The sequence below is a fragment of the Chiloscyllium plagiosum genome, unplaced genomic scaffold (genome assembly GCF_037043375.1).
Source record: "Chiloscyllium plagiosum isolate Xiang-an unplaced genomic scaffold, Cpla_swu_hap1 HiC_scaffold_16, whole genome shotgun sequence".
NCBI lineage: Eukaryota > Metazoa > Chordata > Chondrichthyes > Orectolobiformes > Hemiscylliidae > Chiloscyllium > Chiloscyllium plagiosum.
Genome location: NW_028270154.1, coordinates 81733171 through 81759198, shown reverse-complemented (window position 1 = coordinate 81759198; position 26028 = coordinate 81733171). Strand labels below are relative to the sequence as shown.

General features: G+C 42.7%; 1 protein-coding gene across 1 annotated transcript in view; it reads right to left on the bottom strand.

Annotated features, from left to right (window-relative positions):
• The window catches only part of LOC122556798 (dedicator of cytokinesis protein 2-like), a 754195-nt gene that overhangs the window by 621271 nt on the left and 106896 nt on the right, over positions 1 to 26028 (bottom strand). Inside the window, exons 7-10 of the mRNA XM_043703987.2 lie at positions 23672 to 23807; positions 7817 to 7971; positions 6394 to 6475; positions 3 to 138 (exon numbers count right to left, since the gene is read on the bottom strand). Coding sequence (XP_043559922.1) covers positions 3 to 138; positions 6394 to 6475; positions 7817 to 7971; positions 23672 to 23807 — 509 coding nt within the window. The remainder of the gene's footprint in view (positions 1 to 2; positions 139 to 6393; positions 6476 to 7816; positions 7972 to 23671; positions 23808 to 26028) is intronic.

Genomic DNA, 26028 nt, shown 5'->3' with positions numbered 1-26028 from the left:
ACCTGCCACCCCAAAAGGTCGTCTTAACCCGAGAGTACATTTCTTCTGGTTCGTATCCTTCAAATCCATTCTTCCAACACGGACTATTTGGCAAATCAGATAAATTTTATCACGATTCAAATCCTTATTTCCCAGATCCTGTGCAAAATCAAAATCAGAGTTTAGTCTTATTATCCAGTTTATCTGAAAAAAGAATCTGAATTCATCTTTCCCTATTCTTAGAGTCTGGAAGTAACAAGACAACAAGGTGCAAAGTTTATTTCAAATAATTGTTTGTACTGGGCAAGCACTTCTATGCTACCACTGTCACTTCCAGCTGGAAAGTTGGTCATTTTCTTATCGCCAGGAGCAACAAGGGAATTTTAGCTTCCCTTTCTGTCCCACTCTATATTATGTAACATCGTCAACAAACTCATTTATGCAGCAACTCGGTCTTTTTGCATTTTCCTTCAAATTGAACCAACTTAACCTTTGTAATCATTAAAAACACAGAAATAGAGAACACACACTGGATCATCAACGCCACACTCACAGGAATCCGATTCACTAGAGAGGAAGAAAAGGACAACCAACTCCCATTCCTAGAGGTGATGGTACAGAGAACACCGAACGGAGAATTCACCACAAAGGTATACAGGAAAGCCACACACACAGACCAAGTCCTGAACTACGAAAGCAACCACCCCAACACACACAAAAGAAGTTGCATCAAGACACTGTTCAAAAGGGCCACAACACACTGCAGTACACCAGAACTGCAAAAAGAGGAAGAAGAACACCTATACAATGTATTCGCCAAAAACAGATACCCCCGCAATTTCATCAACAGATGCCTAAGGAAAAGACAACGGAACGAGGACATGCCGCAACCCAAAGGACTAGCCACACTACCATACATCAAGAGCATTTCCGAACTGAGAGCCAGACTACTGCGACCACTAGGACTCATAACAGCACACAAACCAACAGCCACTCTCAGACAACAACTCACCAGAACAAAGGACCCGATACCCAGCATGAGCAAAACCAATGTAGTGTACAAAATCCCATGCAAGGACTGCACAAAACACTACATAGGACAAACAGGAAGACAGCTAACTATCCGTGTCCATGAACACCAACGAGCCACGAAACGACACGACCAGCTATCCTTAGTAGCCACACACGCAGATGGCAAGCAACATGAATTCGACTGGGACAACACTACTATTATAGGACAAGTCAAACAGAGAACAGCCAGGGAATTCCTAGAGGCATGGCACTCATCCACAGATTCAATCAATAAGCACATCGACCTGGACCCAATATACCGGCCACTGCAACGGACAGCTGGAACTGACAACCGGAAGCGGCAGATTCAAACCACTACAAATGCCGGAGGAAAGATCACAGAAGCGCTTCACAGGAGGCTCCCAAGCACTGAGGATGTCACCTAGACAGGGGACGAAACGTCTGCAACACAAATTCCCAGCTCGGCGAACAGAACCACAACAACGAGCACCCGAGCTACAAATCTTCTCACAAACTTTGATCCAACTTAATTGATTGTGTATTGCTGAAACAATGTCAGCTTCAGCCTCAGTTTGTCAGTGATTTGCAAGAATGTCAACATAAAAGGGAATGGCATTTTAAACTGTTTGAGCATGATGTCATGATGATCTAGACCCACCACATTAAAAATCACACAACAGTGTGCTTCCAATTAAACCTGTTGGACTCTAACCTGGTGTTGTGTGATTTTTAACTTTGTACACCCCAGTCCAACACCGACATCTCCAAATCATAGGCCCACCACTGTTGCGTGAATCAGTATTCACTGCAATTATGAAATTAGCAACTCACACATTTGATTTCAGCTTTAATGATACAGAGTATGCCCAAATAGATAGACTGCCATGGGTTCCCTTTAAGCTCAGGTCTCACAAACATCTTTCTTTGGTTTCATGAACAACATGTCTTTGGTACTTAACCTTCTAACGCTTGCATATTTCCAATATGTGAATATGTCTTTCCAAGACATTTTCTATATTTGAATCATCATCTGCAAAAAAAAATTTCCTTACATCTCTCTTGGTCTTCGTTCTGTTTTAAAATATACCTTTGAAATGGAACACTCAAATGAGCTCCCTTTGCTTTATGCCCTAACTGAGATTTATGCCAAGAGGCTGGAGGGAGACTGTTCTCTGCTATTAACTTGTACTAGTCAACACGCATGTTGGGATTCTTACATCTGCTATAAAATTAGTGTCATTGACAACCTCGAACAGGGCATGAGACTTTTGTGTACTGCGTAAGCCTGATGCTGAAACACGGAACATTAAAGCCGTCCTGTGAGAAAACACATACCCTGATCACTGTGTATCATGTGCACTCATCCATGGGCTGTTTTTGTTCATTCATTCATGGGATGTAGGCATTGCTGGCTAGGCCAGCATTTATTACCCATCCCTAATTGTCCAGAGGGCAGTTTAAGAGCCAAGCGAACGCTAGCCTACGACCACCATTTTCAGGCCTGAAAATTCCCCAGAGTACACTGAATAATTAAGCTTCTCAATTTTTGAGCAAAGGGTGAGGCTTAACTTTTTCAGGCTGCTATAGTGCAAAAGCAACACAAATGGGTGTCACTCATAGGATGCTGTCATTAAGCTAAAAGGACCATTGAGCATGGGTATCATTAGCATTTGTGACCAGTCTTCAATTTCCCTTTATCCAAATGGTTTGCTGAGCCATTTCAGAGGACAGTTAAGAGCCAACAACATTTCTGTGGGTCTGGAGGCACATATAGGCCAGACCAGGTAAGGATGGCAGATTTCCTTCCCTAAAAGACATTAATGAACCAGATAGGTTTGTATAACAACAATGGATTAATGGTTATTGGTTACCAATACTAACACGAATTCCATACTTAGTTAAATGTAAATTCGACCAGCTGTCCTATGCCTTTGCATTACCAGCCCAGTGACTTTACTGCCTGGATGTGTCGTGTGGTATATGAATTTAAGAACTGGTGTTCTGATGGTATGTAGGATGTTTGTAATAAACACTGACAATTTAGAATATAATTGAATCCCAACAGCATAGAAACAGGTCCTTCAAGTCCACACCAACCCTCCAAAGATTATCCCATCCAAGCACATTCCTTCACATTTACCCCCAACCTACACCATCCCTGAACACAATGGGCAATTTAGCATGGCCAATTCACCTAATCTGCACATCTTTGGATGGTGGGAGGAAGCTGGAGCATCCAGAGGAAACCCAGGCAGACACAGGGAGAATGTACAAATTCCACACAGACAGGCACCAGAGGCTGGGATCAAACCCGGGTCCCTGATGCTGTGAGGGCACAGAGCTAACCACCATGCCACCCATATTAAATCACATATCCTTCTGTAATTGGCAACGTAATGGCCATAACCAACTATTCTTGCAAAACTCAGAGCACACTGTCCAACATTAGAAGTGATTTTGTGATTAAAACTAAAGTTGTTAAATAACCCTGAGAGTGCTAAGAATTATGCTAATGATCATTGTAAGATTATCAGTCAAGTTCTTAGTGTTGCGCATTTACACGTACTAGAAGCTTTGTGTATTAATAAAGAGAACCCTGTAGTTTGCAGACAGAGAACAAGTGCACACAAGTACTCATGTTTCAACTTGATATAGTAGGCCACAGCCATTCCCTAGTTCATTCCACAAGGAAATGTCTTAACCAGTCAGAGTCAATCTATCTGTCTTGATTTTAAACAATGCTTGACATTTAGTCATAATCTAACTGGTGCATTCTCCTTGGCAATGCCTCTACCAATCAGATACTAACCACCAAACCATTTGCACTGTCTTTCCTTCAGTACTAAGTGTTGTTCCCCTTCATATTTCTTGATTAGGACAAGATGAACAACTTTGATAAAATATATTTCTGCTCAGCAAAGCTCAACTTCCAGACTACCAAATGACTATTACTGTGTTGTACTCATAAAATAAGCAGAGGACTTGTGTTGGAGCAAGATGATCTTCAAGTTTAATTCAATCATTTTAACACTTTTCTTTGTATAAAATGTTTACCTAGGTCTTGATGGACAATGTTAACACAGTTTTCTGTGGTTGTTGAAAGCACATGGTGTGGTGGGTGGCACAGTGGCACAATGGTTAGCACTGCTGCCTCACAGCACCAGAGACCTGGGTTCAACTCCCGCCTCAGGCGACTCTCTGTGTGGGGTTTGCACATTCTCCCCGTGTCTGCATGGGTTTGCTCCGGTTTCCTCCCACAATCCAAAAATGTGCAGGTTAGGTGAATTGGCCATGCTAAATTGCCTGTAGTGTTAGGTGAAGGGATAAACGTAGGAGTATGGGTCTGGGTGGTATACGCTTCGGCGGGTCGGTGTGGACTTGTTGGGCCGAAGGGCCTGTTTCCACACTGTAAGTAATCTAATCTAATCTACATTCACTTGAGTAGGATGCAGTTGCATTTCATGTCATTTTCTGGGGGAGAAATGTGTAAAGCTTTGTCATGTCTACAATCGAATTTCAAAAGACTGGGAGAGTGCCCATGGAAAGTCAATGCCACTTTTAACTTAAGGTTAGCTTTTAATGACACAGTTGTGGAACTGGTAATCATTATTCCCATGCAGCTGCAATATTGTCAGCTTTAAATTCATAGAACCATAGAATCACTACAGTGTGGAAACAGGCCATTCAGCCCATCGGGTTCACACCAACCCTCCGACTCGCATCCCAACCTCCTACCCTACCTCTGTAACTCTGCATTTCCCATAGCTAATCCACTTTGCCTCTACACTATGGGCAATTCAGCATAGCCAATCCACGCTTAGCTGAACATCTTTGTGAGGAACCTGGAGCATCCGGAGGAACGCAGACACGGGAGGATTTAAATGTCAGATTGCCAGGTCACAGCTTTTATTCCAAAGGACACTAAAATGAGGAAGATCTTTGGGCATGTGAATGTCATTCTTCCTCTCGGCCTGTATTCATGGATTCTCCCATTGCTTTGATGGATGAGCATTGAGCAAAAAGAGACAAAAAATAGCATTGGTTTAACATCTTGCTTGATGTTCTCCCATATGTAACATTGGACTAAGGCTTGATTTGCATGGGCCTGCTCTACCAGAAACACAAAACCTCTCTGACATATTTCCTCATTGCTCAACAATTGAACTCCCAGAGAAAGTATCTAGTGTTAAATTCTATAAGTTGTCCTTCTCAATCGAACAGCTTCCTGGCAGCTAAAGCACAATCCCATTATGCTGCATAGAGTTATCCCCTCCTGTACCTACTCTTGTAAGTTAGCAATACCCTCCAAGCCCCCAAGAAGGTCAAGAGCAGGAGGACCCCCATTGTCTCCATGTCACAGAACACCTGGGCTTGGGGATTTGTCATTATTGTTTCATCCACCACTGTGTTAGAAGTCTTGGCAATCCTACCCAAGACCACTGTGTGAATACCCTCACCTTACAGATTATAACAGGTTAAAAAGAAAGTCTTCTGTCAAAAGAAAACTTCTGTCAAGTTTTCAAGTGCAACTAGGAATAGGCAATAAGTTACAGCCTTCCAAACAAGACCCTCACCTCAGGAATGAATGAGTAAATAAATATGTCTTTATATCTAAAAAGGTCCAAGTCTATTTAAGAGAAAGTTGCATCGAGGAATGTCTAATACAATTTATGTGTGTGTGTGTGGTGCTGACTAATAAACATGCCTTTCTTTATGCTGTAGCTTAGTTCCTGATATAAAGTGACCTTCCCCTTCTTTCCTGCCATTTGTGATATTAATCATCTGCTTCTTAATGGCCCGTTCACAAAAAGTTATTAAAGTGATTTCATATCAAATGGATATACTGTTAAAGCTGCAAGATTGGAGAATTACAGTTTGAGAGTTATTATTTGAGGGTTATTATTGCTGTTTGCTCTCTCCTTTGCTGAACCTTAGCTCCTAAGCTTGTGCCAGCTCTCAGATGATTGGGCAGGTGATCAGCCTTCCTGTGTGAGCCAGGCCTTGAATGTCACAGGTACGTTTGACATAGGTGCATCATCCTGCAAACCATCCTGTACTGGCACCCAGGGACACATTTCCATACAAAACACTGGACTGTACTCAAATGCAAGAAATCTATCTGAATTATTCTGCTTGCTACATCAATGTGACTGAAGGCAATTATAGCACTCCAACCGTTGTCATGGCAAAGCCCAGCCTGCTCATTAGAGATCTGGGATTAAGTCTTGGAATTTCTGGTTTGCATGATTTAGTACTGTGCCATGCAGTATCATTACTCAAAACTCCTTTTAATAAGTGTGTGGCTTCCTGCCTCCAATTATACCTGTGGTCTTTGAGCCTCAGAAGGTATAAAATTTGAAGAGGATGCATTTCAATACTTACTGTAAACACCACTTTCAGGTTGTTCAACATATCGATTTCTTTCGGGAGGCCTCCACTTCCCCATCGTACTAAATAATTCTCACTGGACGAGAAAGGAGAGAAATGTGAATGGTTTGGTCAAGCCTAGATGCACTTCCATTGTACACTTGTCACAAGGTGGACAGCACCATGTTTTGTGGGAGAGCTGTGATTTGGATAGCTGTATTGTCATCCACTAACATGCCTCTTTGTATTTCATCAGGCAAGTTCTTCTGCCACCAAGTTGGCCATGGCTGCTATCAGAAGGACAAGCAACATCAGTAAAATTAAAGGGCTCAAGTAAAAGTTTGTTGATGAGGGGGTGGGGTGATTCTGGGATTAGGCATTGCAGCAATTCAGAGGGTAGAGGCATTAGAAGCAAGGCCAATGAGCTATTTCCTAGCTGCCACCCTCTTTTTCATATCCAATCCCTTGACTATGCATGGGTGAGTGCAAACTGAGGAATACCCACCCTCCAACCAGCAATCTGACCGCATTCATTTTCAATCAGGTGGACTGACTCTTTTCTATCTGCCGAGAGCTGAGATAAAAGCAGCCCAGGAGGGAACAGGCCTATAACGCTCATGAAATAATCACGACAGGACCTCACTTGGCAGTGTGGTACTGGAAAAGCCAGTGAGGCAGCATCTGAGGAGCAGGAGAGTCGATGTTTCGAGCATTAGCTCTTCATGTGAAAAACATCGACTCTCCTGCTCCTCGGATGCTGCCTGGCCTGCTGTGCTTTTCCAGCACCACACATTTTGACTCTGATCTCCAGCATCTGCAGTCCTCACTTTCCTTCTTACTTAGCAGTGGGATGTGAAAATGTAACATTCCCACCCAGAAGGTAATTCAGGCATAGGAGAGAGAGAGAGATAGGCTTCTGGTCCATCCCACCTCACCAAGCTCCTTTCCCAGCTCCAGGTTGGAAAGGTTCTGCCCACACAGCTTGAGAATGCTATTCCTCATCAGCCTTCTGCACTCGCTTACTCCTTTAGCCAAAGTCACTTGCCCAAAGAAGAAAGGTATGTGAATGAAGCATAGAATCCCTCAGTGCGGAAAGAGGCCATTTGGCCCATCAAGTCTGCACCAACGCTCTGAAGAGCATCCCACCCAGATCCCTATCCTATTCCAAAAATCTCACATTTCCCATGGATAATCCACCTAGCCTGCGCATCCCTGACACTATGAACAATTTAGCATGGCCAATCCTTCCAACCTGCACATCTTCAGACTGAGGGAGGAGCACCCAGCAGAAACTCATGCAGACACGGGAAAAATGTACAAACTCCACTCAGACAGTCACCCGAGGGTGGAATTGAGCTCGGGTCCCTAGCGCTGTGAGGCAGCAATGCTAACCACTGAGCCACGTGCCACCCAAAGGGCAGTTGAAAAGCTGGCTCACCTGATGATCGATTGTTTCTGAGGGTCGTACAAAGCCATGAAGAGTTCTGAATCCTCTCCTATCCGACACACAAAGTTTCGGACAAACACGTAGAGACTGTGTGTTGGGGATGATGCCATCCGAGCAAAGGTACAGCTGTCAGTTTGAGTCTGAGACTGTGGAAACAAGGAGAGTCAATGGGTTTCTTTGTCACATGAATATATCTCCGTACAAACCACAAAGTGAAGCCTCAATGCAACTCCTCAAGTATGAACTTGAAGGTGTATGATTTTGGCTGAGATAGTTCTACCAGCAATGTTCCCTTTCGTAATGTTGCTCATCCTCTCTTACCCACTTCCTAAATTGGTCATCCTTTTGTTTTATCCTTTAATGTGGCATATCTTCTCTTTGGTATGAATTTCATGACTGAAGTCTTCGACAGAAAAGAATGGGAGACCATGCAGTTATTGGCTATTTACAAAAATTCAAAAACAGACTGTAGCAGGGCTTCATCAGAACCTTTCCCTTTCAAGAAATAACCCCTTCTAATGATATGATTCACCATCCTTGAAGTCTCTATCTCTGTTTCTCTCTCCATTTCCCCAGCTCTCCTGGAATAATCATTCACCTGGTTTTCTCCATCCCTGCTTGTCCCCTGCTCCTGTAAATATTCATCAGCAAATGTCAAGCTTGTCGTGTACAGGGTGATCAGATGATGGTGCCCCAGAAACAATTACAGATGATTTGATTTATTTTTGGCAGAGTATGAGGTACAAAGCGACTTTGAGAAGCTGAGAGGAAATCAACAAAGTCATTCACAAGTCATTCACTGGAGTTTTCTGCTTCATTTGACTAGAGTTATTGCTGAAGCTTATGCGTTTGACACTCAAGTACCATTCATTTCATGGCAGTATCATCATCCTCAAAGGTATTCAGACAGATTTCAGTCCTTTTTTTAAATAAAACAAAGAACTGCTGATTTCAGAAGTCTGAAACAAGCACAGAAATTGCTGGAGAAACTCAGCAGGTCTGGTAGCATCTGTGGAATGATAGCAGAGCTCAGGTTTTGAGTCAGGTAACTCTTCTTCAGAACTGATGGCTGGTGGTTCTGCAGAAGGGTCACTGGCCTCAGAACATTAACTCTGTTTCCCTCTCAGATGCTGCCCTGACCTGCTGAGTTTCTCCATCTGTAGAGAGGGAAATAGAGCCAATGTTTTGAGGCCAGTGACCCTTCTGCAAAACCACCAGCTATCAGTTCTGAAGAAGAGTTACCAGACTCGAGACATGAGCTCTGCTATCATTCCAGAGATGCTGCCAAGCCTGTTGAGTTCCTTTGCAATTTCTGTTTTTGTTTCAGACATCCAACACCCACAGTTCTTTGTTTTATTTGAAGAAAGGACTGAAATTTGCCCTAATGTCTCAGGAGGTTGATGATACTCACTGCTTTGTTTTTTTCTCACATGGTGTCCTTTGCCTGTTTGAACTTGTATCTGCCTCAGTTCTACATGGAGAATGCTGAGTGAATGATGAATTGGGTTTAAAAGATGGAATAGTATATAGCTGTGATGATACTATGGTTTTAAGAAAGAAGAAAGCGATGACTACAGATGCTGCAGATTAGAGTCGAGAGTGTGGGGCTGGAAAAGCACAGCAGGTCAGGCAGCATCTGAGGAGGAGGAGAATCGACATTTCAGGCAAAATGTCGATTGTCCTGCTCCTCAGATGCTGCCTGACCTGCTGTGCTTTTCCAGCACCACACTGTCAACTATGGCTTTAGGAGGTTCCCAGTTTTTTTATGATTAGATTAGATTCCCTACAGTATGGAAACTGGCTGAACAAGCCACACCAACCCTCCAAAGAGTAACCCACTCAGACCAATTCCCCTACCCTATATATTACCCCTGACTAATGCACCTAACACTATGAGCAATTTAGCACGACCAATCCACCCTAACCTGCATATTTTTGGATTATGGGAGAAACCAAAGCACCGAAGGAAATCCACGCAGACATGGGGAGAATGTGCAAATTCCACACAGACAGTTGCCCGAGGTGGAAATTGAATCCGGGTCCCTGGCGCTGTGAGGCAGCAGTGCTAGCCACTGAGCCACCGTGTCGCCCCAATGAAGACAGGTTGAGATAGAGAGGAGCTGGAAATGTGTTGCTGGAAAAGTGCAGCAGGTCAGGCAGCATCCAGGGAACAGGAGAATCGACGTTTCAGGCATAAGCCCTTCTTCAGTGAGATAGAGAGGAGTCAGACAGTCTGCTCCAAACCAAAAAAAGTAAACAGTTTGTGAGGGCTTGTCTTTTTAAAAAAAAACATTGGAACAATAGAAGCATAAGTGGGGTCAAGCTCCCAATGAACCAGTATTTTTAGTTTTAGCTTTTCAGTAGTAGTTGCTGGGCTCTTGAGGCTGGGTTTGGAAGCTTCAATATATCCCTCCCTGCTTCTCTCTCTCTCTCTGAGTTTTCTCTTGATATTTTGCCTCCTGGACTAGAGAATTGCATGTGAAATAATCTGTTTTACTGAATTTGCCTTTGCCAAAGGTACATTTCTGAAATGTTACTATATTGGAACAGATTATTTAGTTGTTAAATAATCTATAATTCCGTTAAATTTTCTATCAGAATTAAGTCATTCCAATTTCTTCTTTCTTTTGTTGTATTTTAACAACTGTCAATGAATTTGCTTCAAGACTGGAAGTTTGATCAATCAAATTGCATCCGGAACTCAATGCCTACAACCTGCCCAAAAAATAAGAAAAAAATTAGGTTCTGGCCTACCTTCTTAATATACTTTGAGAAAGTTTGGTCATGTCCATAATAATAGTAATTTTTGAGGTTTCTGAATCAAATAGATGGCTCTGAATGGGATCTTCCAATCTTGTCCAAAGATACATTCCAAACTTATGAGATATAACATAATACACAGCTTCATAGGAAATGAAGAAATTTCTTTAGGTCGAATGTCTCCAGTTTTACATTGACCATATTTGGTAGTAGAGGACTGAAGAAAGCCACACTCAAAATTTTCAGTGCTGGAAGTGCTTCTCAAGTTTACTGGACAATTTAAGAATTTGATTAAGACAACAAAGGAAGAGACCATTTGATCAGATATGTTGACCCTTTGTGTAAATATTTTACAGTAACCAAACTCTTTTTATAGACGTGCAGATCCCTTTTATCACCTACTTATCTAATCCTGAATGTCAACAGAGATTTAGCCTTAAATACCAAACTTGCCGGTTAATCTTATACTTTCTCCTGCTTCTCAAAAACTCAAAAAACAAGTGCAAAATAAATATCCCCATTTTATCAGCGAGGAGAATAACAATCCTTATATGTTTTGTTTTGGAAACCTTTCTGCAGAAGAGATGGGTTGCATTTTGTGAAATTACCCTCCCACTCTGAAACCAGCTGCTAAGGAACCCAAGTGCAAAGGTCAATGGTATGATGTCTCATATTCCTCAGACCCACTGCATATCTGACGCTTACAGCCAGTTTCTATTGTAATTGAAATCAGAACCAAGAGCCGACAAACACTGTTCCTTTCACTATCTCCACTCCTCCCCTCCACCTCCTGCATTGACAATGGACCGATATCTCAGAAAGTGCTCTTCTTTGCGAGCAACATTATAAACTTCTCAGTAACTTATCACCATTTGCTTTCATTTCATATTCTCTTGTGGGGCAGCTTTGTTCAGTTGGTAGCATGCTCTTTCATTCTGAGGCTGAATGCTGTAGGTTAACATCCTGCTTTGGGATTTGGGCATGTAATCTAGGCTAATTCTTGAACACAGCACTTCAAAACAGCTCACAGCAATCTCCAGAGAGCTGTGGTAAGCCACAATAATAAAGGCAAGTGTTTCTGAGGTAGGTCAAGGGAAACGACAATCACCTTAGCTTAACAACACTTGTTAAAAAGAGGTTTTGATCCCCTGCATTGTATCAAGCTAAAACTGAATTAATAAATCTATTCAAATAGTAAACATGCACACATTCGCTTACCATTATATCTTAAATAATCAAATCCATTTTTAACTTTTCATCAGTTCAACTCACTACCGCAGATCCCAAATTTTATTTATTTTAGCTGTAATATTTTCTCTATCTCAAACCAGTCTAATCTGAACTAACGCAGAAAGAAAGGCATGCAGTTATATAGTACTTCTCACAAATTCAGGAGATAGTGATATACTTCAAGTTCTTTCAAGTTGCAATAACTGTCACAAAGTAGAAAACACAGGAGCCAATTTTCAGGATAGCAGAGGGCTCACAAATAACAATGAGGGAATGTTTTGGTGAAGTTGATTGAGGGGAAAGTGTTGTTTTCCTGTCTTCAAAGTAGTACATTGAGATCTTTTTTATCCACTTAAGAAAGCAGACAGAGGCCTGCTATAACATTTCATTTGAAACACCTCACTTCTGATAATGTAGCCCTCCTGCAGTACCGCACAATATCTAGTTGAGAGTGTGGTGTTAGAAAAGCACAGCAGGTCAGGCAGCATCTAAGGAGCAGGAGAGTCGACGTTCAGATAAGAGCTCTTCATCAGGAACCATTCCTGATGAAGGGCTGTTGCCCAAAACATCTATTCTCCTGCTCCTCAGATGCTGTTTGACCTGCTTTTCCAGCACCACACTCTCGACTCTGCAGAATATCCACTGTCAAACCATGTGTTCCTGTCTCTGGTGGATGGGTGTAAAAGCTACCAATGAAGCCAAAGATGAGAATCATGGCTGGATTTACCTTGGGCTCAGGAAAACTCAAATTGTGCTCCTTTGCACAGTCCAAAATGCAACCCATGTGTGACTTTGCTAGGATTTCACAGAGCAGGGATGTTCACCCTGTATATTGTGAGCCTGATTGAATTCTCAAATAATGTGGGCAAGAGGTGGGCTGGTTAGAAAACCTACTTCAGGTCTCCATCATAGCAGCCCATGATTGTAATGCTGAAAGAGCTCTGAGGCCTCACATCCTAACCTCACCCAACAAACATGGCACCCATTCCACCTCAGGGTGCTCATGCCAGTTCAGTTTGGCTGTGCCATCTTTCTAACTAACTCACTAAATAAAAAATTCCAGTCCAAAAGAAACTGTAATTAATTACGTGCTCAGTCAGTGTGTAACCAAACAAAAAACTACATCGAAGAAATATTCTGTTGTTATAGCCGCTTCAACATTTCACCTGTAGATTGAAATAGCATTTGAAACAAAAACTAAAACTGATGGAAAAGCTCAGCAAGTCTGTCAGCATCTGTGGAGAGAAATCCGAGTTAACGTTTCTGAAATGCTAACACTGATTTCTCTCCATGGAATGTGCCAGACCTGTTGAGTTTTTCCAGCAATTCTCTTCTTGTTTCTGATTTACAGCATCTGCATTTTTTAACAATATTTGAAACCCAGCCAAACATTCAATATAGCGACAGCTGTCATAACAAACGCTTTCTACCACACTATCTGAAACTGACTGAACAGAATGGTGCAAGTTTCACTTTGAAAAAGACAGTGCCTGTCAATCAATGGGGTGAAGCAGATTCAGAGATTTTTCTTTTCTAAACTTGTTATGATCATTGACAGGACTGCCAAATTTATGTTGTATTCTGGCAAGGAACCAATCATTCTTTTGCTTAAAGCAAAGTTTGAGACCACAAGTACTTACTAAGAGAATAAAGCCTCAATATGCCACAGTTTGGAACAAACAATAAAATTTCTGACATAGAAATGGAATAGAAAAATAATCTAAAATACTCAAAGGGCTAATAATCGAAGATCCAGAATTCACATGAGGCAAATATAAGTTACAGACAAACTGGTGAAAAACCCCACTGAGAACATCAAACAGATATGGTCCAGACAGATCCCACTGATTCCTGATCAATAGTGACACTGTGGGTTAACAAAGCTCATTAAAACATTGCCTCCTTTGTAAGGGATTTCAATTCTTCACTTTCAAAGATCTAGGTTCAAAGCTCCCACAGCAGAGCAGTGTGTTGGTAGTGTTTGAAAAGAAGAGAGGGCTAAATCAAGCAAGTCTAGAAGGAATACAGCAGGACTTGTGCATTTATTTTAATGCAAAGAGTATGATAGATAAGGCGGATGGGCTTAGACCCTGGACTACTATATGGGACTACTATGTGGTGGCCTTACAGAAATTTGGTTAAGAGAAGGGTAGAACTGACAGCTCATTGTTCCAGAGTTTAGATGTTTCAGACAAGATAGAGAGAGATATAAAAGGGGAGGGAGAGTTGCATTAGTGATTACGGAGAATGTCACAGTTGCACTAAGAGACGACATCTTGGAGTGCTCATCCAACAAGGCAATATGGGTAGACCTCAGGAACAAAAAAAGGTGTAATTACCATATTGGGGTTATACTGCAGGCACCCCCAATAAACAGCAGGAGGTAGAGTAACAGATACAACATAGAACATAAACATGGAACAGTATGGCACAGGAATGGGCCCTTCGGCCCACGATATTGTGCCGAAAATGATGCCAAGTTAAATTAATCGCTTCTACTTGCCTATGGTCCATATCCCTCCATTCCTTGTTTATTCATGTGCTTACCTAAATGCCCCTTAAACACCCCTATTCTATCTGTCTTCACCACCATCCCTGGCAGCACGTTCCAACAACTCTCTGTGTAAAATACGTGCCCCTCACATCTCTTTGAATTTTACCCTCTCACCTTAAATGCACATCCCTTAGTATTAGACATTTCAACACTAGGAAATAGATTCTGACTGTCAACCCTATGTATGCCTTTCATAGTTTTGTAAACTTCTATTAGGTCTTCCCTCAGCCTCTGCCACTCCAGAGAAAACAACCCTAGTTTGTCCTGCTTCTCCTTGTAGCTCATACCCTCTAATCCAGGCAGAATCCTAGTAAAAGGTAAAAGGTGCCTGTCCTCGGATGCTGCCTGAATTGCTGTGCTCTTCCAGCACCACTAATCCAGAATCCTAGTAAACCTCTTCTGCACTCTCGATGAAGCCTCCACATCCTTCCTGTAATGTGGCAACCAGAACTGAATGCAATACTCTAAGTACAGTATAACAAAACTTTTACAAAGCTGCAACATCACTTGCTGATATGTAAGCAGATGATGGGAGGATGTAAAGACAACAGGGTTGAGGGCAGTAGGTGATTTTAATTTCTCCAATGTTCACTGGTACTGCCTTCATACCAGGGGTTTAGATGGGGCAGAATTTGTTCAGTACATCCAGGATGGATTCTTGAAACAATACACAGATGGTCCAACTATGGAACAGGTCAGTCTAGACCTTACACTGGGGAATGACCAGGCAAGATGTTCAAGGTTTCAGTGGGCGGGGGGGCATTTATGGAATAGTGATCATAATTCCATAAGTTTTAAGATAGTTATGTCCTCGGGTGAAAGTGCAAACTGGCGGAAGGCAAATTACAACAGTTTTAGGCAGGAGCTGATGGCACGGTGGCTCAGTGGTTAGCCCTGCTGCTTCACAGCGCTAGGGATCCGGATTTGATTCCAGCCTCAGGAGACTGTCTGTGTGAAGTTTGCACTTTCTCCCCGTGTCTATGTGGGTTTTCTCTGGGTGCTCTTGTTACCTCCCACAATCCAAAAATATGCAGGTCAAGTGAATTAGCCATGCCGAATTGCCCATAACGTTAGGTGCATTAGTCAGAGGTAAATGTAGGGGAATGGGTCTGGGTGGGTTATCTTCAAAGGATCAGTGTGAACTTGTTGGGCCAAATAGCCTGTTTCCACACTGTAGGTAATCTAATCTAAACTTGGATTGGGAGCAGCTATTTGCAGATAAATCCACATCTGACATGTGGGTGTCTTTTAAAAGACAGAGTTCAGGACCAGAGTGTTCCTGTGAAGATCAAAGGGTTTCCTTCAGGTGCTCCAGTTTCCTCCCACAATCCAAAGATGTGCAGGGCAGGTGAATTGGCCATGGTAAATTGCCCATAGTGTTAGGTGCATTAGTCAGAGGGGAAACAGGTCTGGGTGGGTTGCTCTTTGGAGGGTCGGTGTGGACTGGTTGGGCCAAAGGGCCTGTTTCCACACTGTAGGGAATCTAATCTAATCTAAAAAATCAAAGATGAGGATGGCAAGATTCAGGAACCTTGGATGATGAGATGTTGGCAGGTTAGCTTGAAAGAAAAGGGAAGCATATGTAATGCTTAGGAAACAGAAATCAAACAAGTCTGAAGGAAGCAGAAAAGCACTTAAAAAAAAGGAGGGCTTGATGAGGCCATGGAATGTCCTTAGCCAGTAGGTTTAAGGAGAATCTTAAGACATTTAATATATATATATATATATATATATATATATATATAAAATGTCTTAAGATATATATAGGAGCAAGAAGATAACGAGGCAAAGGGTAAGTCCACTCGAGGCCAAAGGACGGTATTTATGTGTGCAGCCAGAGGAAGTGGGTGAAGTCCTTAATGAGTACTTTGCATTAGTATTAACCAAGGAGAAGGACATGGTTTAATGATGGTAAATTTAGAGAGGGAAAGAGGTTTGTTGATACTCTAAAGTATGTCAATATTAAGAAGCAGGAGGTATTAGATGTCTTGAAAAACATTAAGGTAGATAAGTCCCCAGGGGCTGATGGAACCTATTCCTGAATACCGAAGGAGGTAAGGGAGGAGATTGCTGTGGCCTTGACAGAGATCTTTGTATCATCCTAATCGACAGACACGGTTCCAGATGACTGGAGAATAGCCAATGTAGTTTCTTTGTTCAAGAAGGGCAACATGGATAATCCAGGAAATTATAGACTGGTGAGCCTTACATCGATGGTAGGGAAATTATTGGAAAAGATTCTTCGGGACAGGATTTGCTTGCATTTGGAAAGGAATGGACTTATTAGGGATGGTCAGCATGGCTTTATGCAGGGGAGGTCTGGTCTCACAAACTATTGACTATAACCTGGTGTTGTGTGATTTTTAACTTTGTCCACCTCAGTCCGACACTGGCTCCTCCACATCAAACTTGATCGAGCGTTTTGAGGAAGTGATGAAGATGATTGATGAGAGTAAGGAAGTGAATATTGTCTACATGACTTTACTAAAACATTTGACAAGATAGGCTGGTCCAGATGATCAAATTCACATGATGAGTTGGCAAGGTGGATACAGAATTGCCTTGGCAGAGCGTTGTTGTGGAGGGATGTTTTTCTGACTGGGGGTTTGTGGCCAGTGGTGCTGTGTAAAGATCAGTCCTAGAGACGCTGTTGTTTGTCACATAATGTTATATAAATATATAAAATGATTTGGATGAAAATGTAGGTGGTCTGACTATAAGTTTGCAGATGACATGAAAATTGGATTGTTTTGGAGGCTGAGGGGTGACCCTGATAGATATATCTAAAATGATAAGGGGCATGAGTAGTGTACATATGTGAAGTCTTCTTCCCAGGGTGGAAAGAACAAATACCAAGGGACACTAGTTTAAGGTGAGAGGGGAAGATCTAAAGGAAATTTGCAATAAAAACAATTTCACACAGGGGGTGGAACTTGCTGAAAATGTGTTGTTGGAAAGGCGCAGCAGGTCAGGCAGCACCCAAGGAGCAGGAGAATCGATGTTTCGGGCATGAGCCCTTCTTCAGGAATGAGGAGAGTGTGCCAAGCAGGCTAAGATAAAAGGTAGGGAGGAGGGACTTGGGGGAGGGGCGTTGGAAATGCGATAGGTGGAAGGAGGTTAAGGTGAGGGTGATAGGCCAGAGTTGGGGTGGGGGCGGAGAGGTCAGGAAGAAGATTGCAGGTTAGGAAGGTGGTGCTGAGTTCGAGGGTTGGGACTGAGACAAGGTGGGGGGAGGGGAAATGAGGAAACTGGAGAAATCTGAGTTCATCCCTTGTGGTTGGAGGGTTCCTAGGCAGAAGATGAGGCGCTCTTCCTCCAGTCGTCGTGTTGCTATGGTCTGGAGATGGAGGAGTCCAAGGGACTTGCATGTCCTTGGTGGAGTGGGAGGGAGAGTTGAAGTGTTGAGCCATGGGGTGGTTGGGTTGGTTGGTCAGGGTGTCCCAGAGGTGTTCTCTGAAACGTTCTGCAAGTAGGCGGCCTGTCTCCCCAATATAGAGGAGGGCACATCGGGTACAGTGGATGCAGTAAATGATGTGTGGAGGTGCAGGTGAATTTGTGGCGGATATGGAAGGATCCCTTGGGGCCTTGGAGGGAAGTAAGGGGGAAGGTGTGGGTGCAAGTTTTGTATTTCTTGCGGTTGCAGGGGAAGGTGCCGGAAGTGGAGGTTGGGTTGGTGGGGGGTGTGGACCTGACGAGGGAGTCATGGAGGGAGTGGTCTTTTCGGAACGCTGATAGGGGAGGGGAGGGAAATATATCCCTGGTGGTAGGGTCCGTTTGGAGGTGGCGGAAATGACGAAGGATGATACGGTGTTTATGGAGGTTGGTGGGGTGGTAGGTGAGGACCAGTGGGGTTCTGTCCTGGTGGCGATTGGAGGGGCGGGGCTCAAGGGTGGATGAACGGGATGTGGAGGAGATGTGGTGGAGGGCATCGTCGATTACGTCTGGGGGGAAATTGCGGTCTTTGAACATGCTACCAGGGAAGGTGGTAGAGGCAGATATGTTTAAACAGCTTTTAGACAGACACATGAACAGGCAGAGAATACACCATGTGCAGGCAGCTGGGACTAGTTTCATATAGCATTGTGGTCAGCACAGACAATTTGGGCCAAATGGTCTGTTCATCTACTGTATGCAGCGAGCGTATGTTTTATGTTTAAAAGCTGTCTATTATAGATTGCCTTAATGGCTGCTCATATTGAAGTAATCTAATGTTTCTCCCAATGCTGCATTCCACTAGATTCCTGATGTTGCCCTGCAGCACTTCCACTTGGCACAAGTCCAGCTCTTACAGCCAGCTTCACTAAGCTACTCAGAAAGGCAGAGGAAACTTGTTTCAGTTAAAAAAATAACTTTAGCATTTTATGATCAATTTGTACCTCCTTTCGGAGAGGTGAATGGGAAATATCAAAGGTCATTAATGTCTCTTGTCGACTTTTGACACGTCAGGACAGAAAATCCCTCTTTCCTCTCCTTTAAGAAATTTATTCAGTCTGCTTTCTCAGAGCCTTTTTTGTGCAGGAGTGTGTTTCGGCTTGAGGTCCCCTCCACTTTCTTCCACCCCGTTGGGGTTTTAAACAAATCTGCAAGTGAGTCAACAGGGATCAATTTGCATTCTCATCTTCATCTGATAGCAAGGACGTGGTCTGTCAAAATGGCCAGGCGTGAAGGCCACCCATAGTCTAACCATCACATTATTCGTTCTGGATCGAAGTCCTGAGCTGGCAGCTCTACAGCCAATATTAGCAGAAAAAGCATCAAACAAATCAAGGCCGATGCTTCCGCAAGCTGACAGAGTGCGATGGCAAAATTGCAGCGGCAGCAAACTGTCACCGTGCCAGCCAGGACATTTGTGCTAGGTGCAAAACAAACTTTTAACGTACATTACAAACATTAAAAACAAGGCGATATAACCATCAAATGTTCCCATGATGTTCACTCTCCAGATCTCTTCACTTTCAAATATTGACGAACCCATTACAACAGCAGGGCACAAGGTTCTCTGAAAGACCTGATAGAGTCAGCGAGTTGTACAGCATGGAAACGGACCCTTCAGTCCAACTCGTCCATGCCGACCAGATATCCTAACCTAATCTGGTCCCATTTGCCAGCACTTGGCCCTTATCCCTCTAAACCCTTCCTATTCGTATACCCATCCAGATGCCTTTTAAATGTTGCAATTGTACCAGTCTCCACCGCTTCCTCTGGCAGCTCATTCCATATACACACACCACCATTTGTGTGAAAACGTTGCCCTTTAGGTCCCTTTTAAATCTTTCCACTCTCACCTTAAATCTATGCCCTGTAGTTCTGGACTCCCCCACCCCAGGGAAAAGACTTTGTCTATTTACCCTATCCATGTCCTTCAGGTATATCGTGATTAACGCAAAGTTGACACTCCCTTGAATATTTAAATGCAGTTTCAGATAGAAGAACTTGCCATGATGGGTGATTGTAGCAAAATCTGCCAATTCTTAGATAGTGCTTAAATTATTAACAGGCAAATGAAAAGTCATTAACACCACGCCTATGTGTCAAATTGAATTTGAGATATTTGCTTGAAAGGTTTAGGAACATGAACAAAAATGTGTCACACTATTTAAATAACTAATCTGAAGTAAACTAGCCTTTTCTTGCTCTCTCTTCATCAGAACAGAATCCCTACAGTTTGAAGGAGGCCATTCAGCCCATTGAGTCCACACTGGCCCTCCAAAGAGCATACCACTCAGACCCACCCCATAACCCTCATTTCCCATGGCCAATCCATCTAAACTGCACATCTTTGGACCGTGGAAGAAAATTGGAGCAGCTGGAGGAAACCCACACAGATAGGTGGAGAATATGCAAACTCCACACGGACAGTCACCTGAGGGGGAATTTGAACACAGGTGGGTGGCATTGTGAGGCTGCAGTGCTAGCCACTGTGCCAGTGTGCCACCCCTTAGTTTCTCAGCCTACAGCAAGTGATCATTGCTGCCTGAACTGCCTGAAATTATGACATGGAAGCAGACTATTTAGCCCACTTGATCCCTGTTGGCACTGACTCTCCATATAAAATCATTTGGAATGATTACAGGTCAAAAGGACACCACGCTACCTGTTCAGTCCTTTCCAGCTCAAGAAGAGTCACTGATCTAGTGTCATTTCTCACACTTGACCTCTTCGTTCTGCCATTTGGTTCACTTCTAATAAATATCCAATTCTCTTGTAAAAATCAAATCTGCCTCTACCACACTGTCAGGGGGTCCATTAAAAACCTCATTCATGCACTGAATAAATACTTTCCTGATGTTATCATTCCTTTTTGCGCATCTTAATTGATGTGCAATGGTTCTCAATCCTGCAAACAATGGGAATACTTCCTTCCTAGCTAGTCTATGCGGGCCCCTAAAGATTTCAAACACCTCTATCAAAGCTCCTCTTTACGTTCTCTTCTCAAAAAAAACAGCATTAATTTCTCTAATCTAATCACGTAACTGAAATTCCTCATAGCAGGAAACACTCCCATGAATCTTTTCCGCATGCTTTCCTAAAGTGTGGTGCTCTGAACTGATTTCAATGCAAGTATTGCATGCATGTTAACTTGCCTTTGTATTCTATACTCCTATTTATAAGCCCAAGGTCCCATATGGTTCATTAACTTCTTTCTGATCCTGCCTTGCTACCTCGGGGTTGATTTATGTATGCATATGTGTGTATGTATAATATCCCCACACTCCTTTACCTCTAGAGCTATGTTATCTTAATTTTCACATTGCCTCCCATCATTCTTCCTACCAAAATTAATCACCTTTGAATTAAATATCTATGCTGACCGTCTACTCATTCCACTGATCTGTCTACATCTTTTTGTAGTTTAATGTTATTCTCCTCTCAATTCACATTACTTCCAACTTTGTGTTCATTCATAAATTTGGACGTTATACTTTGCATCATTAATTATATATCAAGAGAATCAGAAGAATGGATACCAATGCCTGGGGAATCCCACTGTAAACCTTCCTGTTGTCTGAATAATAATTTAGCGTTACGTCTCTGTTTCTTGTCACTCAGCCAAATTTATACCCATGGTGTTATTGGCACTTTTAATCCCTGAACTCTAACTTTACTAACAAGCCTGATATACAGTACTTTGTCAAACACTTTTAGCAATCTTTCTATATCATATTAACAGCACTCCCATCTTCAACCCTCTGTGTTACCTCATCTGAAGATTCAACTTAGTCAGTTAAACAGAATTTTTTTGTGAAAAAAATCTGTGTAAGCTTTCCTTCACTAACCCCAATTTGTCCAAGTCACTGTTAATTTTATTCAGAATTATTGTTTCTAACAGTTTCCGCACCACAGAGGTTCATATAACTGACCCTGCTCAGCTAAAACTTGCACAATTTTGAGCAAAGAGGAAACATTCACAACTCTAGTCTTCAAGCATCAGTTTTTTTTTAATCTGAGCATGAATGGAACATTATAGTTAGTGCCTCTGCAATTTTCACCCTTACGTTCCTCAGCATTCTTGGATGTATCTCATTCAATCCTGGTGTTTAATCAGCGTTAAATTCAGACAACCTATTTAAATACCTCCTCTTTACCAATGCTAAACTAATCAAGCATCTCAATTATCTCTACTTGCAATTATGACTTGGCAACAACTTCTTCCTTAGCAAAGCCAGATGAACAGTATTTATTTAGTATCTCAGCTGTGCCCTCTGGCTCCATGTGTAAAACCCCCTTTGCGTCCACAATTTGCCGAACTTCTCTTTTTAGACTCTTTTACAATTTTCGTGCCAAGTAAAGAATTTTGGAGTTCCTTTTTGAAGTAATTAGGCCAATCGGAAAGGTGACGGCAAAAATAGCCACCTGTCTGTGCATAAGTGGGCCCAGATACTTTAACAGATGTCCCTAAGCCAGGTTGACATCACTATGTTGCATGTGTAATAATGTCACCGTCCATGGATGTACGGATGACCCAATTTATACGTATCCAGGGGAGCCTGGGACAGACAACCAAGGATTGGGACCATAGGCCGGGAATGGGAGGTAGATGCCAATAGTGAGAGACCAAGCCTGAAAAGTAGCACCAGCTATTGAACAGTGAAGTTGGATAGCTCCACATGGAGGGCCAGAGAGCAAGGTAATGACACTGAACTGAAGTTGGACACGGTGTGAGCACTGACAGCAAGGAGTAGCTTCTCCCTGCCTGCCCCTCAGGATCCAACACTTCACCATTGCCCAAGAGCTGGATCAACAGAGTATCTTTGGAAGGCAGTTGGGTCCATCACTTGGCAGTGAAGTAGCACTGATGGGTGAAATTTCTCCTAGAACACACACTTCCCTTTTATGTTAGCTACTAGGCACTTCTCATGATCTCTCTTTGATTCTCTTTTGTGTTTTTCGCTTCCTCTCTGAGTTGAATATATTCAGACTGATTCTCAAGTATAGCTAACATCTGCCTAGTGTATGCCATATTCACACTTGTTCTACTTCAGCTTACAGTCTCTCTCTTTTGTTGCCCAGAGAGCTCTGGATTTTTTTTTGCCCTACCTATCCACATCATGAATACTTTTCCTGTACCCCAACAATCTCCTATTTAACGATAACCCTTTGCTCCAGTTTAGTTATGGTTACTCATCTTAGATTCCAATCTAGTTGGGTTAGATCTGTTCTTACTCTGCCGATGTCGGCCTTCCATCAATTTGTTATTCTTATTCCGAATCAAAATGTTCATTTTCCACAAAACTTAACATTTACAGTGCTATGCTCAGTATTAGCTAAATGTTCCCCTTCAGATAGTAGATCCATTTAACTCACCTCAATCCACAAACTTAACGTCTGTATGATGAACTGTCAGAGGGAAGTGGTAGATGCAGACTCAGTTACAATATTTAAAAGACATTTGAACAGGTAGATGAATAGGAAAGATTTAGAGGGAAATGAGCCAAATTCAGGCAAATGCGACTAGTTTATTTTGGGAAATTTGGTCAGTCTGGATGAATTGGACCAAATGATCTGTTTCCATGCTGTACGACTCTCAGACTATAATTAGTTCCTGCATTGACTCCTTCCTCACAAATCAGAAACATAGAGATTCCCTGAACAGTATAAAAATTCTTGCCCCCATCTGCCTTTTATTTCAATACTATCCCCAGAGTTGACCTAATTCTTATTCTCATTATTCCTTCCTTGGTTCACTCAGCTGGGTGCTTGCTCAACAGGAGCATCATTATGGTTCAATGACCTTCCTCATCAGCCACAAGTTATCATAATTCTCAGATCACAAACATGTCAGTAAATAATGAAAACAATACCATTTCTTCCTTTATACGCTCCGAGATTTGTTTCGTGGCCTCCTCATGAGCATGGAATAAGCTAATGACACTGGTTTCATCTGGGTCCATAATGTTTCCATTCTCATCCCTGACTACAAGGTCCAGTTCAAGGATCCTGCGGAGAAGATCACAGTGAGAAAATAAAGTCACATTTTCTTTTGCTCCTTGAGCTTTCCTTTTAATTTTCTATTTTCTAATTTGGCACTCATGGTTTGACAAGTGGTGATAACCACTCAGACACCGCACCCAAGTGATTGTAGCTCATGGGTCAGCAGCAACTTAGGGACCATCTTTTTTGACCATACTGCTTGTGTGGTCATCCAGCAAAACATTTTCTTGCCTGTTTACAGATTATACTTGATTCTTGCCTCCACTGGTCAAGGCAAACTAAAACTGGGAAACATCTACAGTTGGCAAAGGGTCCCACTTCATCAGTTTACCCCAAATTATTTCCTGTTATTGTCAAACAGTCCCACTGGGAAGTGGTGGAGAGATGGAAAAGATGTTGGATCTGGTCATAAATTGGTTCGCTCAGCTCAGTGCTCTCATCCACAACCGCAACTTTGCAAAAACTCTAGCAGTTGGACTTACTCAAACATGCGAGAAGGACAGAGACATGGGAGTGGATGTTTGAAGTGAAGTGGAAGGGAAGGAGCTGGATAAATTTTATTTAATTTGAGTGTAAGGGTCAAGGATGTTAGCACTAGGGAATAGAACTGCAAGGGGCGATATGGTGACTCAGTGGTTAGCACTGCTGCCTCACAGCGCCAGGGACTGGGGTTCGATTCCAGCAGCGAGTGACTGTCTGTGTGGAGTTTGCATATTCCCCCTGTGTCTGCATGAGTTTCCTCCAGGAGGCTCAGTTTCCTCCCATGGTCCAAAGATGTGTAGCTTTGGTGGATTAGCCAAGGGAAATGCAGGATTATAGGGATGGGGTGAGTCTGGGGAATGTTCTTCAGAGGGTTGGTGTTGACTCAATGGGCCAAATGGCCTGCTTCCATCATAGGGACTCTATGATTCAAAGAACTCAATGGCTCTGTCATGTTGGCAGCTAGCAATCCTGAATGCAGTGCAGTTAGAAGTGAAGTAAGGACTCCTATCTGTGCCAGCAATATGCCTCATTCCAAGCCTCACAGAAGCAATACTCGATTACTTTAAGATATCAAGAATCCCACAATAGCTGTTCTCAAACTTCTCTGGGCATGATGTTACTCTAGTGTTAGATTCAGGCTTGTTTTGTGTTGTGGGCCATTTATTTGGAGCTGATTGGAGGCTTTCTTAACTCTTTGCACACAACACACCTACAACCAGGTGAAAGTGGGTACTGCAGATGCTGGAGATTAGAGTCAATATTAGAGTGGTGCTGGAAAAGCACAGCAGGTCAGGCAGCATCCGAGGAGCAGGAAAATTGACGTTTCAGGCAAAAGATTCTTGCCCCCATCTGCCCTTTATACCATTACTAGCCCTAGAGTTGACCTAATTTTTATTCTCATTAATCCTTCCTTGGTTCACTTAGCTGGGTGGTTGCTCAACAGGGCCATTATTATGGTTCAATGACCTTCCTCATCATTCACAAGTTATTATAATTTTCAGATCACAAACGTGTCACCAAATATTGAAAGTAATACCATTTCTTCCTTTATACGCTCTGAGATTTGTTTCTTGGCCTCCTCATGGACATGGAATAAGCTCATTCATGGAATGAGTTTTTCCAGCACCACTCTAATCTTGACCTCCAACCAGATGCAATCTTTCATCCTGCCAGTCTGGGCAGAAATCAAATCCAAAACCGAGAGGTGAAAAGCCAATATTTAACGCACTGCGTTGCATTGTTCTTGGAATATTGCAGCAGCGAGACCAATATTTCTGTTCAACCTTGCTCAGGGGCACAGAGATCAGTTCTAACTAGCCATTCATTCTTGGCTGTAGTTTGTTAACACAATAATCTTGTGGAGAACTAGGATATCTCTACCACTGGCTGGAAAGTCAGGCAGAGAGACAGGGAGGGAGAGGGAAACAAAGAGAGGGAAACAAAGACAGAGACAGAGACAGAGAGACAAAGAGAAAGAAAGACAAAGAGAGATCCAGAGAGAGAGAGACAGAGACAGGGGAGGGAGAGAGAGAGAGAGAAGGAGAGAGACAGAGACAGACAGAGAGAGATAGAGATAGCGAAAGAGACAGAGAGAAAGACAGAGACAGGAAGACAGAAAGAAAGAGACAGAGAAAGAGAGAGAGAGAGACCAGTGTTGCCACTTTCCAGGAAGGCTCACCTTATCCCATTACACTCAGGCACATAGCAGGCCAGCAGCAGATCAAGGACCCAAAAGCTTCCAGTC